Source organism: Buteo buteo, chromosome Z (assembly GCF_964188355.1).
Source record: "Buteo buteo chromosome Z, bButBut1.hap1.1, whole genome shotgun sequence".
In the NCBI taxonomy this organism is placed as follows: Eukaryota; Metazoa; Chordata; class Aves; order Accipitriformes; family Accipitridae; genus Buteo; species Buteo buteo.
Window position 1 is genome coordinate 31721941 of NC_134204.1, and position 14335 is coordinate 31736275.

The 14335-nt window shown below is 46.0% G+C and overlaps 1 protein-coding gene across 4 annotated transcripts in view; it reads left to right on the top strand.

Annotated features, from left to right (window-relative positions):
* The first annotated feature begins 4639 nt into the window (after nt 1-4639).
* The window catches only part of RCL1 (RNA terminal phosphate cyclase like 1), a 33303-nt gene continuing 23607 nt past the window's right edge, over nt 4640-14335 (top strand). For all 4 annotated transcript variants that reach the window (XR_012649006.1, XM_075020747.1, XM_075020748.1 and 1 more), the window contains exons 1-4: nt 4640-4828; nt 7498-7569; nt 8391-8566; nt 13415-13489. Coding sequence is in view for 3 of the 4 variants with exons in the window: in XM_075020747.1 (XP_074876848.1) it covers nt 4678-4828; nt 7498-7569; nt 8391-8566; nt 13415-13489 (474 nt within the window). In the remaining variant the exon portion in view is untranslated. The remainder of the gene's footprint in view (nt 4829-7497; nt 7570-8390; nt 8567-13414; nt 13490-14335) is intronic.

Here is a 14335-nt window from a genome sequence, read left to right on the forward strand (position 1 = left end):
ATGAAAAGCCCTTTACCAGCTCCTCAAAGCATAGGTGCAGTCATTCCCTTGCTTCCTAGCATTTATCCCTCCAACAGCACAGTTTGCTTTTCACAACCTTATGGACAGTGAACTGGGACAACATACTCTCTGACACTTGCACTTTTTGTCTCTTGCTTTTTGCCCAGCTGGCCTTTATTTTCTATAGGAACTTCCTGTTCTCCCTTCCTTGCTCCCAGATAGGTAGTTACTCTTTCCTGAAGAAAATGGAGAGTCTTTCTGTACATTGCTTAAACTCTGCCCTGAAATAGATAGCCAGGGACCTTTTAGGAACTTCAAAAAGCCAGGCCACCAGTTCGGTTAAGGGAAAATGAACGCATGACTCCTCTACTGCTCTCCCCAGTCTTCAGCCTGCCTCATCCTACTCTAGAAACACATCATACTCTTCCAAAACTGCTCCTCCAACTAATTCCAGGGAAGATCCACCTATCCTTTCCTCTGCTGCCTATTTCTTAATTTATCCCCATGCCACACACCCCACCCTCTTCTAAATAGATCCAGCTGGAGAATCCAGGACCTCACCTTGATTGTCCATTGTTTTACCAGAAGGCCTGACAGTTGAAAGATTTGACCTGTAGCAGCTCAGCCACTGATGTTGGCTAAGTCTTTTCTTAAATTTCTTCCATCATGTCTCTCTGCTGGAATTCAGGCGAGAACACCTAGTGTCTCACTAGGTGCATAGAGCACAGATCAAGATTAGATCTTGTTTGAGACCTTAAAAGTGCCAGTGATAGAAATAATAGCAGAAGACAGGAAGACTCAACACTTCTGTAGTATTGTATTACTACCCTTGCTTAGCCAAGGAATTTCAGTTTGCTGCCTCCTTGCCTCAGCTAGCTAAGGAAGAAATGGAGCAGGCTAGTGTGGGACAGCACTCCAGTTTATTTAAAACAAACAAACAAACAAAAGGCGGCTACTTTTTTCACAGTTCTTGTGGAAATTAGTGTATCACTGAGGATATGAATAGCTTGTGAGCTCCTCATGGGTTAGCACCAGTTAGCTGATGTGGTCTCTCACTGCTAAAAAGCCTGCACAAACACAGTATTGACCTTATTTCAAAAAACACCTTTGTGAAACAGCCAAAAGTTCTCTCTGAGTGACTACTATGATGTCCTGTTGACTATAGCCTTGAAATGCTCCTTACTACAATAATAAATGTGTAACTAGGCAGGTGAAATGTGATTTAGGCTGCAGCCAACGTAAAGGACAGAAGGAAACATTAATATAACAGAAATCTAATTTCAAACTTCTGTGCTTTCATCTACTGTAGCAGCTTACAGAAAGGTAAAACTGGCTTGTTATGGGTCAGATGTGATTCAAAGGCATAAGTTACCTGCAATCCAGAACAAAGCACAAAAAAATAAATGCAGATGTATGAAAAATATTTGTAGGTTTAAAAGTAGAATAAGGCATATAGCTGAATGTTAAAATCCAGAAGCTATCCCTTTAAAATTATCACAGCATGTTCACTCAGAGACAAGTCCATGATTTGGGATACAAGCTTATGCAAGATTCAGTAATAATTCAAGTCTAACTGTATGAAATTGCTCATTTCACAACATGGAACTCTGCAGGAAGGTAACTGTCATCCAATTTCCATAGCTACTGGTAAAGACAAAGTTTCTCTCTTGAGGACCATACTAGTTGAATTTTGACAGATATCACTATACTGAATCTAGCAAGGGATGCAAAGAAAAATAAGAATGGCTTTTACAGGCACATTGGCCAGAAAAGGAAGATTAAAGAAAATGCACCCCCTGTGGTAAATAAGACAGAAGAGCTGGTAATAACAGACATGGAGCAGGCTGAGGTACTTGGCAATTTTATTGCCTCAATTTTCAATGGTAATCTCTCTTCCCACAGCTCTCAAGCCCCTGAAATTCCGGGCAGTGACTGGTGGAATGAAGTCCCTTCCACTGTAGGAGAAGATCAGGTTCAAGACCACCAAAGGAACCTGAACATACACATGTCCATGGGACTCAGTGAGATGCATCCCAGGGTCCTGAAGGAATTGGCTGATGTAGCTGCCAAGCCACTCTCCATCCAGAGGGACCTGCACAAGCTCAAGAAGTGGGCTCATGTGTACCCCATGAGGTTCAACAAGGCCAAGTGCAAAGTCCTGCACTTGGGTCAGGGCAACCCCCAAGATCAGTACAGACTGAGGGATGAAGGAATTGAGAGCAGCCCTGCAGAGGATGACTTGGGGATACTGGTGGTTGAAAAACTGGACATGAATTGGCAATGTGCGCTCACAGCCCAGAAAGCCAACCATATCCTGGGCTGCACAAAATCAGCGTGGCCAGCAGGTCGAGGGAGGGGATTGTCCCCCTTTACTCCGCTCTTCTGAGACTCCACCTGGAGTACTGCATCCAGCTCAGCGGTCTCCAGCTGAAGAACGACAAGGACCTGATAGAGCCGGTACAGAGGAGGGCCACAAAAATGGTCAGAGGGCTGGAACACCCCTCCTGTGAATAAAGCCTGAGCTGGCGTTGTTCAGCCTGGAGAAGAGAAGGCTGCAAGGAGACCTTATTGAATATACCTTATTGTATATACCTTTCAATATATAAGGGGGGCTTATAAGAACAATGGAGAGAGACTTTTTGCCAGGGACAACAGTTTTAAACTGAAAGAGTGTAGGTTTAGACTGGACATAAGGAAGAACTTTGTTATGATGAGGGTGATGAGACACTGGAACAGGTTGCCCAGCGAAGTTGTGGATGCCCCATCCCTGGAATCATTCAAAGTCAGGTTGGATGGGGTTGTCAGCAACCTGATCTAGTGGAAGATGGCCCTGCCCATGGCAGGGGGGTCAGACTAGATGATCTTTAAAGGTCCCTTCCAAGCAAACCATTCTATGATTCTATGATACATAGCTTGCAGACTGGTTTATCAAAACAACAAATGATCCTTCTGCACACTGATCAGAAAAGCTGAGTCAGCAAGCAGCTAACAAAAGGAGGTCTAATTCCTGCATAGTTCTTGTAAAGCATCTCTATCATGGTTATTAAAAAAAAAAAATGTTTTAGTCTCTGGAAAACAACTTACCAAAAAAAAAAAAAAAGTGGTGTTATTTGTAAGGAAAATGATCCGATCTTTTCTGTTCATGGCTGATGGTACCAAACTGGGAGGTGCTGTTGACTGTCTTGAGGGACAAGAGGCCTTGCAGAGGGATCTGATAGATTGGAGCATTGGACAATCATCAGTGGCATCAAATTTAACAAGACCAAATGCTGGATTCTGCACCTGGGACAGGGCAATGCCAGGCACAAGTATAAACTGGGAGTGGAGTGGCGGGAGAGAAGCCCTGCAGAAAGGATCTGGGAGTGCTGGTTGGCAACAGGCTCAACATGAGTCAGCAGTGTGCCCTGGCAGCCAAGAGGGGAAACCCCATCCTGGGGTGCATCCATCACGGCATGACCAGCCGGTCAAAAGAGGCAATTGCCCTGCTCCATTCAGTGTTGTTGCCGCCTCACCTTGAGTACTGTGCGCAGTTCTGGGCCCCACAATTTAAGAGGCACATGAAGGTCCTTGAAGGTGTCCGGAGGAGGGCAACAAAGTTGGTGAAAGGCTGGAAGGGATGTCCTGTGAGGAGCAGCTAAGGACTCTGGGTTTGTCTAGTTTGGAGAAAAGGAGGCTGAGGGGCAGCCTCATTGCTCTCTACAGCTTCCTGAGGAGGGGAATGGGAGAGGCGGGTGCTGACCTCTTCTCCCTGGGATCCCATGATAAGACGCATGGGAATGGTTCAAAGCTGCACGAGGGGAGGTTCAGACTGGACATTAGGAAGCATTTCTTTATCAAGAAGGAGGTCGAACGCTGGAACAGGCTTCCTGGAGAGGTGGTCGATGCCCCAAGCCTGTCGGTGTTTTAAGAGGCATTTGGGCAACGCCCTTAGCAACACGTATGTCAGCCTGGAATTGGTCAGGCAGCTGGACTAGATGATTGTTTTGGGTCCCTTCCAACTGAAATAGTCTATTCTATTCTATTCTAAGAAACTTCTTTCCCCGCACGCATGAATGTAACCTAGCAGTTGACACTGTCACGCTCTACTGTCATGCACGTTTCTTGTAAAATATGGACTGAAAGCTTCACTCGTTCTCTTCTGTAAGCACAGCCATGCTCTGCCACTGTCGGTAGGTAAACGGGCTGGCCTGGAGACGGGAAATCCCACTCATTGCTCTGCTTAGCTTTCCTTAAGACAGCCAGGGATGCGTCACTGAAAAGGACTGCCAGGGGGAACGTGCCCCCCGAAGGAAGGCACTGCGATGTGGGGACAGCGCCCGGGTGCAGGCACCACGCTTCGCCCCGGGAGGGGACGGCCGGCGCAGGCAGGACTCGCACCTGCCGGCGGAGCGGGACGGCTGGCAGCGCCAGCGGCCGTCACGAGGGCTCAGCTGTCACCCGGCCGAGCTGCCTCGGGGCAGGGCTCGCTGTCGCGACAGACTCGACCTGCTGGCACAGCCCGGCCCTGCCCGCCACCGGCGCGGCACGGCGCACCGCCCGCTCCCCGCGGCTCCGCAGCCCCCGCCCCCTGCCGGCCGCCGCCGCCCCGCCCCGCGCCCTTTGACCCCGCCGCTGTCCCAGCGCTTCCTGTTCCCAACCACGTGGGCGCGGCGGGCACGGCGGGGCAGCGGCGGCGGCATGGCGGGCGGCGCGGCGGCGGGCGAGGCGCAGTGCCTCAGCTACGCGGGGTGCAACTTCCTGCGGCAGCGGCTGGTGCTGTCCACGCTCAGCGGGCGGCCGCTGAAGATCCGCAAGATCCGCGCCAAGGAGGAGGACCCCGGCCTCCGCGGTGAGCGGCGGCACCGGCGGCCGCCGGGGGAGGAGGGAGGGGGCGGGCGGGGGGAGCCCCGGCGCCGGCCGTGCCGGGGGCTTGCTGCCGGGCAGGGGCAGCCCCGCGCCGGGGGCCGCGGCAGCCCCGTCCCCTTCCCGGCGGGGGGCGGCGGGGCAGGGGGTCCCGGCTGCGTGCCGCTGTCTCCCCGTGGACGGGGTCTCCCCCTGGGCCGCCCCGCGCACGCCCGGCGAGTCGCCGGCGCCGCCTCGGGCGGAGCTGGCAGCGGCGGGTCTGTGGGAGAGGGAGGCGTGGGCGCGACGCGAGGCGCTGGCTGGAGAAGGCCGGAGCGGGGAGGGCGGCCCCGGCACCGGCCCGCCCGGGGTCCGGTGGAAGCTGGCGTGCCCGTGGGGGGACCGGGCGCTGGCGGCGGTGCGGCTTGCCGCTGCAGCTCTGCCTTCCCGGGAGGTCGCGCTCGCTCCTCCCGCCGGTCGCGGACGGGGCGACCGGGCACCGGTGCTGCCCTGCCCGAGCCGCCCCGGCGGGATGGGGCGGGCCCGGCCGCCCCCCCCCTCCCGCCCCACAGGGCAGCCGATTTCGCTCAGGTCCCGATGTGAGGCGTTGCGGGCGGCGGGGAGCGGGAGGAGGTGCCGAGCGTGGGTCCGAGGCGCCGGCCAGGCTGTGCGTGCGCTTCGCTGGTAGCCTCGGAGCAGGTTGGCGTCTCGGTAAGAGCGGGCTCTGCGGGCGAAAGCCGCAGAATTTGCTGGGTCTCTGCCCGCCGCCTGCCCAGCGTCGTGTCCTCCCTCTCCTTGCGGGAGCCCGGTTTCCCACAGACCTAACGGGTCAGGCTTTGTGCTGCGATTTTTGCCGGGGTTTTCCCCGCACGGTAGTAAAGGCAAAAGACGTGAGGTCTGCTTACTTCTCATTTCTGAAAGCTTCCGACACTGCAGACACCTCTGAGGGCAACCCGGCTTAGGGAGTACCCTCTTCATTCCTGTGTGGGACCTTTGGCACCCCGGGGCAACTTTCCTGATTGAGCCGAAGTAAGAAGGCAGTCGGGTGGACGTTGGGGAAGAAGCATAATTGTGGTGTTCACTTATTTTTTGGGCGAGGTGTGCAAGTTCAGAACAGGGCTAGGACCGGTGAAGGTGCTGCTCTGCCTCCTGAGGAGGCTTCCGTTTATAACTGGAAGTTCTCCTCCAAAACTGTCAAAACACTCTTGTGTAATTGACTTAACAGTTACCGTGACTCAAAGTACTTATTATTACCACAGGATGTTTGGTGGTGATGGTAAAGTTTGTTGGTTTTGCCATGTTTTTTTAAAGGTTTTTGAATCGCATTTTTCAAGTGTGGGTTAAAATGTAAACTGTGATTGTAACAGAAAAATAAGAGCAACAAACCCCGATTTGTGTTGGTGATTCAACATGCAGTTCTCTCTGCTTTTCATGACTGGAACATTTGCAGTGAAGACTCTTCTACAGGTTTGTTCTTCAAGAGGCAAAATGTGCATTCACAGGGATGCACTCTTGTACTGGAAGAGGTACCAGTCCAGTCATACAAACTTTAAATTTAGAAGTTACTGTGACAGAGATCAGAACCAGCATTGTGTGACTGGGGCATCAACCATATTATGCAAATATTAACAAACTGTAATTTCTGCAGGGAGCTCTTTGGTTTAAATGTTTATTGCATCCTAAAAGCTTATATAGATAGAAAAATCTGATTACTGTTTAAGAAGTAACACAGGCTTATTGCTGAGGAAGTTCTGCAGACTGCCAACTGTTATGCAGGTGCAATTGGTCCTTAAAACTTAACCTGGGTATCGAACTCTGCATGCGTATGTTCACATATTTTCCTTGATACTGAGTCTGTACCAGCTTGGGATACCTAAATACTAGAACACTAGCATATTCCTCCTCTTCTTTTTTCTTTTTTCTTTTTTTTTTTTCGTTAAACATGCTTGTTCTTTCCTGTATCTCTGAGTGGGAGTCCACACAAACCGGAGAAACTGAGGAATTAGTTCCACATGAACTGTTACAGTGTACACAGTAAGCAAGAAGAGAGGCGATGGGGAGACTTGTGGTTTCTCTAGCCTTTATTATGTCAATGACAGTTTTGGAAATGGAAAATTTGAAAGTCTGCAGATAGCTAATTGTGTTTGTAGAACAGCTATGCAGCAGCAGCACCTTACGTCTGAATGTCCCCTTCTTTTAAACTAAGACTTTTACAGAGAATAATGGGAAGCTGTTATGAGCTTGTTGTGCTTAAATATGTGGGGTCCTGTTTGCTAGGCTTTGTATTGCTTTGTACTGAGCAAACTGTAACTGTCAAAGGTCTTATCCTGGGTTTGAGTGATCTCTTAGGCTACTGTGGTCAGAAGTGTCAACTTCTATCCCTTGCTGTGTGCCAGGGAGAGGAGTGTGGCTAGTCCAGCTGTCACATCTGGGGGCATCTGAATTGATTTGAGATGCCTATAAGCATGGAGGCTCAAATTAACATCTCTCGGTTTTATAGTGAATTGCCTTTTCTCATGTGGTAGAATTATACCACAAATTGAAGAGTGAGGGTGGACTTACTGTCATGAAAGGCAGGAAAGGGAAAAATGTACAAATGTGGTGTTGAAGTTTCTTATTTTTTTCCAGGAATAAATTTAAGGAACTTTAAAACTTTGTCTTTGTTCTAATCCTTAGATTTTGAAGCAAGTTTTATTCGCCTGATTGACAAAGTGACCAATGGCTCTCGGATTGAAATAAACCAAACAGGTGAGACCTGTTTTCCCTTCTTCCTCTGTCCTGGTCTTCTGGGCCCTACCAGTTGCTGCAGTGAAATCAAGGTTTTGTCTTGACAGAGGTAGGTGTTCAGGTATCATTGACTGAGAAGATAAGAAGTAAGCAAGATGAGAAGTGTTGTAGTAATTGATCGCATGCAAGATGATCAGCTCTCCACCGTAGTGCAGAGAGTTAAGGAAACTGTATTGCTCAAGAATTAAAAATAGTATTTTGTTTGGTATTCAAGATTTCGTAGTGGGAGAAGGTCCCTCTGAACTAGAAGAGATTTTTGTAGAGGGAAAGTTTGCCTTCCACAAAGGCAAACTTCTGAGCAAGGCTGCTTGCTTAGTCATGCTCAGAAAAGGGATTGGTTTGAGCAACAAGCATCCCACATAAAAATCTTATCTTGTTCTTGTCCTCTTTTGTTGGTTTTTTTGAGGATTATGGTTTGTCAGTAAAGCAGATGAATTACAACCAGGTATGCCAAGACAGCAATGACCTGTTGGTCTGGTGAAGATTTAGTTGCTGTGAGGGATAATAATTGCTTGTATCAGCATTTTGGCAATTGCTAAGAGATCCTTTATTTTGGGGAAGAAGAGGAAAGGAGGAGAAATTATATGCAAGACAGACATATGTGTTAGTCCATTTATTAACTGCAGACGTAGAAATAGCGTGCTGGAAGTGCTACCATCTTTCATAAATTCTTCTGTCTCCAATTTGCCTGTATACGTCATTGCAAACTGTCTTTATGCTGTAGTAACAGCCAGTGTGCTGGCAGCGCTCTCATTTGGTTTGCTCCCCTGGCATCTCCCCAGGTACTACCTTGTATTATCAGCCTGGACTTCTGCATGGAGGCTCGTTGGAACATGACTGCAGCCCCAGTCGTAGTATTGGCTACTATTTGGAAAGTCTGCTCTGCTTGGCACCTTTCATGAAACATCCATTGAAGATTGTCCTGAGGGGAGTAACAAACGATCAAGTAGATCCTTCGGTAAGTAATAAAATTTAAGTACCAGAGGAGGATTATTTCCCCCCCCCCCCCCCAAAATATTAGGAAGAAGTGTATAAAACATGTTGCACTTCTGTCATCCCTCACATCCAGGAGTACCCAGTGTTACTGCATCTGCCAGCAAACTCTCTGAATCAAACAAGCATCTGCTAAGCTGTTGCTCCTTTTCTGCATCACACTCCAAACTGTAGTTTGTAATCCACCTTTCGACTTTCAGTTCTGTACTGCATCTGTCTTCTCTCCTGGAAACTCCCTTTAAATGTGATGTGGGGCCCTGCCACTGGTTTGCTTCTACTGTTCTCTTAGAAATTAGATGGGTTGTTTATCCTACCCCATGCATGTATTTACTGTAAAAAGAGGAAATTGTCTTTAAAATTTGAGTGTGACAAGGAAGGACTCTTTCTCTTCTGTTGGAGGCTGGGCAGAGTTATACCAGTGCTGCCATGAAGCCTTCTTTCTATTAGAAACAGAAGTCGTGACAATTATGAAATTACAGTAGCAAAAATACGTAGTAAGTCTGATTGTTCAGAAAGGTGCTAGAAGGTGCATTAGATCAAATGACTATGAAATGCTTGCCTTGATTTCTGTTACTGCTGATTTACAGTCCGTTGTTTTAGCAATTTTCTTACAAAAAAGAGCTATGGATATTGTGGGATTAAAACACTGAAGTAGTGTTCCTTCTACCCCACCCGCACCCCGAGAAAACCCAAACATAATGGGTTTTGGAGGACAGCACTGCTGTGTTTACCTTTTGAATAGCGATTGGAGACTGCCTGTTTTCCTCTGAGTAGATCAAGGAAACATTGTTATGTGAAAATTTAACCAGTTCCAATGAATACAAATACTGTGAAGTATAATTGCAGATACTAGATGAGTGTCTGAGTCCTGCTGGTATTTATGGCTTTTCAATTGTGCTTCTCTTGTCATTTAAAAAACTTGTTCTCTCACCTGTGGCTCTGGGAGACACCTGTATGAGTCGGATGATTGAAGTGGGTGATACACAGCACTGTCAAAAAAAAGAAAAAAGTAAAATGGGAAGCATGTTTTGCTAACGTTTCAGTCACCATGATTAAAAGTACTTAATAGAAATGGTAAGTAGTGGGAATCAAAGAAGTCTCTTTTGGTTGACTGCATCTTTTTAATCACAATGGAGAATTTTCTTAAGAATTTGGAGACGAAGAGCTGTCCAATCTTAATGTTGCTTTCAAGTAAGTTTGGACACTCACCTAAGCAACCGAGTCTTGAGTCTGGAAATTATCAGTTTTCAGGCATCAGTCACATGGACCAGTAGAGGTTAAACAATTTTAGTTGAAATGGGTGTGAGAATTTGAGCCAGTTAGTTTGTGCTTGAAGGGGGCTTGGACTGGCCAAAGCTCAGACACAGGCAGGTGTTGACATACATCAGCTGGATCACAGTACCTGACACTAAGTGTGAATAAAATTCAGGTGTACATGCTAAGGAGTTATATTGTAAGTTAATTGTGCTGTAGAAGCACAACTGTAGTTACTGTGAGTCAGCTGATGTGTAGGAACTTTTTAAGTGGAGATAACTGAATACCAATTCCTAAAACTGGTTTAAACCTGGTTTATGTCCATTTAACTTGCCTGAGTAAACATTAAACCTGGTGCACACCAATAAACTACTTAAAGGAGTTTTACAAGCTGTCCTATATAGCATATGGCTCTGCAGGTTGCTGAGATTAAAAGCACAAGTTTAAGTGCTACCCTAAGTGATTTATGTGCTTAAGTAAATGGAAACTTGGTTTTAAATTGATTTGGGCTTTTATTTTTCAGTAGGCAGAAGGTATTTAGAAACTAGGTGAACATTTATTGCTTGCCCAAAAAGGGATGCTTAAATTTGTCTATCTGTCTGTACACTTTCTGGCTTTCCAAGGAGAAAGGGGAAAGGCAAACCAGTGTAAATATATTGTGGGTAGTTTAAAATGGGCAAGGAGTTTTCCCTGCTGCTCTTCATCCAAGAAACTCTCCATCTCCAAAAGAGTACTGTGGCCACTGAGATACAGGGTAATGTGCACTTGTTTCAAGTTGGACCATGATGATAATTGTGTGTGAGTGATACACATCCTAAATGAGTGAGAGGGATACTACTTTGCTCACACTTGTCGGGAAGAAGCGTGACTTTGGAATACCAGCCTGAACTGTTCACTGGCAGCCTACATTTGCATTATGTTTTTCTGCATGGCCACTGATGAGACATGACTGGGGATAGCTTGTGGGACCAGCCATGTGGGACTGGCGTATAGAGTTGAGGTAGTTTCAAGTTTCTCTCTATAGAGAGCATGTTTTGGCGGGGGGGGGGTGGGGGTGTAAACTGCCCTTTTTGAAGGGAAGGGAGGTGGCACACAAATGGTAGCTCTTCTTTTCCTTTCCTTCTCTACATGTTGTTATCTGACAGATACATAGGGCTGCAATAACATGGTTTTAGAATAATCATTCTTAATGTTTAGGTTTGCAACTGTTTAAGTTTTTTTTACAGCTATGCAGTGGGACTTTCAACTGAAATGACTTTCATGCTGGCAGGAGACTAGCATATGAAGTTTTGGCTTGGGAGCAATAATCTTCAATGTTAATCAAAATTCAGCAGTTGTCTGTAATCCCAGGAAAACAAGTTTTTCCTACTGACTTTTCTGTCTTTTTTTTTTTTTTTCTCCTTAACTCTGGTTTCACTCTTCCCCACCCTTCCCCGAAGTCTAGGTCCTTGTCCCCAAAACATAATGCTGTATGTATGGCAGGGATAAATGCTCTTCGGTGCGGTGCTAATGCTTGCCCCTTTCCTAGGTAGCCGTGTGTTGTAGGGTCTGTGTCTGGCTGTTTTGCAGCTTTGCACTAACTAAGGGATTCTGCAAACCACTAGAAGTTAGTAAAGTTACTTTTCTTTTTTTTTTTTTTAATCACTGTAGATTTCTTTAAAGGCAAAAGGGTTGTATTCACACTGGTTTGTGAACAAGCGATGTTTATGGGACTTAGCAAGTTGTTGGCATTTGTGGTGAGGTATGTCCTTGGTTGTGTGATGAAGCTGAAGGATGGTTTTATGGCTGAGTATACGCAAGAGACTAGAAAATACAGTTTTAGGTCTCAGTTCTGATACCGTCTTGTGATTTCCAGTGACGTACTTAACCTCTCCTGCCTGAACTCCCACTCGTCTGCTAAGCAGAACAGCCTTTTCCACTTCTTCAGATACTGCTGATTACCTTCTTTATTTAGTCTGCAAATTGGAACAGAGACAGTCTCTTATTATGTGTCTGTCTGGTACCTGATAAGTATAATGCCTGGAATTTGTCTGAGGACTAAAAACTGTGACAAGTCTTGACATTTTTGGAAACAGACAAACCAGACTCAGAATTGATCTAGCTTCCCAATGCTGGCATAACGTGCTTTCTCCAGAGATACAGACTTCAGTCCAAAGAATTGCAAAAGTGGAAATGGAGGAGGGAAAGGGAGTTCCTAACCTACACAGTGAAGCTTTACTTTTTTTTACTGGTGTATTTTGTTTCATAAGAAAGAGGGAGAAATATTGTGTAACTTTAATGTGAACCAGATCAGCTTGTTGGAACTTCTGCCAGTGGTATTCATGTGCATCTATGTGTGTGCACATGCGTGTTAGTAAAGGTTTTTGCTCTAAAAGTCAAATTTGTGAGATTAAGGAATACTACTGAGGGGCTGAATTAAGGTAGCCTGTCTGTAAAAAATATATAAATATAAAAAATAATCATTGACTTACAGGGTTTTTTAATGAAGACATTCAAATATTGATATTACCATTATCAAATGCCTCTCTAAGAAAGGAAGTATGTTGGCCAGCAGAGTTTGAAGAATGAGAACTGTAGCTACTCAGGTAGCTCTAACAGGTTGTTCACAGCTTTGTAGGTGAGGTACGTGCTACTACTTCGTCAGTGGCTTGCACTCTCTGCAAAACAGAGAGAATGAAACTTAATAATTGTGGATTCTGGCTGAAGGTGTGGCAAGGAGGGTGCTTTTTTCCTGCCTCTTCAACTGGTGTCTACCGCATGCTCATTTCCTTCATCTGAATTTAGTTCTTCTTTGGTCATGCTGTCCTGGTCCTGTCTGTCCCAAGCTGCTTGTCTTGGGTAACTACCTGTGCTGTTGCACTGCTAAATCGTTTTTGTCACCTTCAGCAATGCTACTGAAGTTTCAGCAGAGGGAAGAAGATGGCAGTCACTGTTGTCTTATGTCAGCAATTAGGAAGAGCAATGGCAAGTAAAATCCTGCTCAGACCTGGATCTGGTGAGCATCTGGCTCAAAGGGAGTGCATGGATGATGTGTCACCCACTTCAGATTCTTCTGAGTATTTCAACAGAAGTTACCTAGAAGCTTCTGTTTCTCAGAAACAGATGAGAAGAAGTTCTTCACAGAAGGATGAGGTTCTTCCTGCCAAATGAAGGGCCTGCTCCAAAATGCAAAGGTTCTTGCAAACATAATTTATTGAGCTGTAGGAATTTTTTAGCAATGACAGAAGAATATAATTTTTTCAATAGCTGTTTTCAGAGAAACAAATGAGCTGGTTTAGCTGAATGATAATAGAAATAAAAATCAGGCTGAGGAAGAAATCCAGAGTGGGAAATTGCACCTCCCAGCAATATGTTCTAGCAAATTTTTTGAGTAATGAGATACTGTGGTAGTCTAAGAGTAGCCAAAGCTCTCTGTGCTGCATTTGCATGTCTTTCCATAGAATACATAGTATGGGGAAGCCTTGCCTTTTTTAGGCACCTCGTAATGCAATGATTTTTAAATTACTGACTTATGTAACTTCCAATAAAGAGTCTGCTTTTTTAATTCTGTGTTCTATAGGTTGATGTTCTTAAGGCAACAGCTCTACCCCTACTGAAGAAGTTTGGAATTGATGGTGAAAGTCTGGAAATCAAGGTAAGACGATTTGTTCCTCTTTCCTGGCACATGTTGAAATGGTACTTTTGCACTGCTTCACAGGGCCATGTGCTTGCTGCCAGTATCTGTATCTAGCAGATGTCTAGTTGTAGCTGCACACAACTTCTAAAATTGCCTCTTGTTCTTGGCATGTTTTAAATGGCATACCAGCCACACAGTGATTGAAGATGTGGTGGAAGAGAGATGCAAAGGCTATAGGTGGGGAGGGTAGGGAGAAAGTAGTGACTTTTCTTAGTCTGCAAGATCTATGCAAGTTAAGAAACTTTTTTACTTTATTGTTCCTCTTCAGTTCATTTAATTTCTTTTTTCCTTCCACTTGCTCTTCCTGCCCTGTGCTTAGGGCTAGGGAATAATAGTAGAATCTTTTGCCTCCTTCACCAGTAGAGGAGCTGAATCTGTGTTTGGGTGATTGGGGTTTGCTTCCAGTTTGGAAAATACAGGAAGGAAACTTTTCTTTAAAGACTACACTCTTCACAGGCCCAATAGATCTGGATGTAGAATAGACTTTTTTAGGCTGGAGAAAGAAACTGTAGCCTTTCAGTGCTCATTTAAAATGTGTGAAGGTCCTGCCTGGCCATGGGCCCCCTGAGCCAGACCCACCCATGAGCCCATGTTCCATCCCCATCCTTATGGTTGTTGGCTGGAGTGGTGGGACAGGTTTGGGCTGGGCAGGCCTGTTTGTGGGAATGTGTTCATTCTGGTCCCCCATATACATACTAAGCATAGAACACTTCTAGACTTTCTTCAGCAGTGAGATACAAATTTGGCGTTAAGAGACCAATCTTAAGCTAAGGTTGCCTTCCTGGTAAAGTTGTTGGGTTTTTG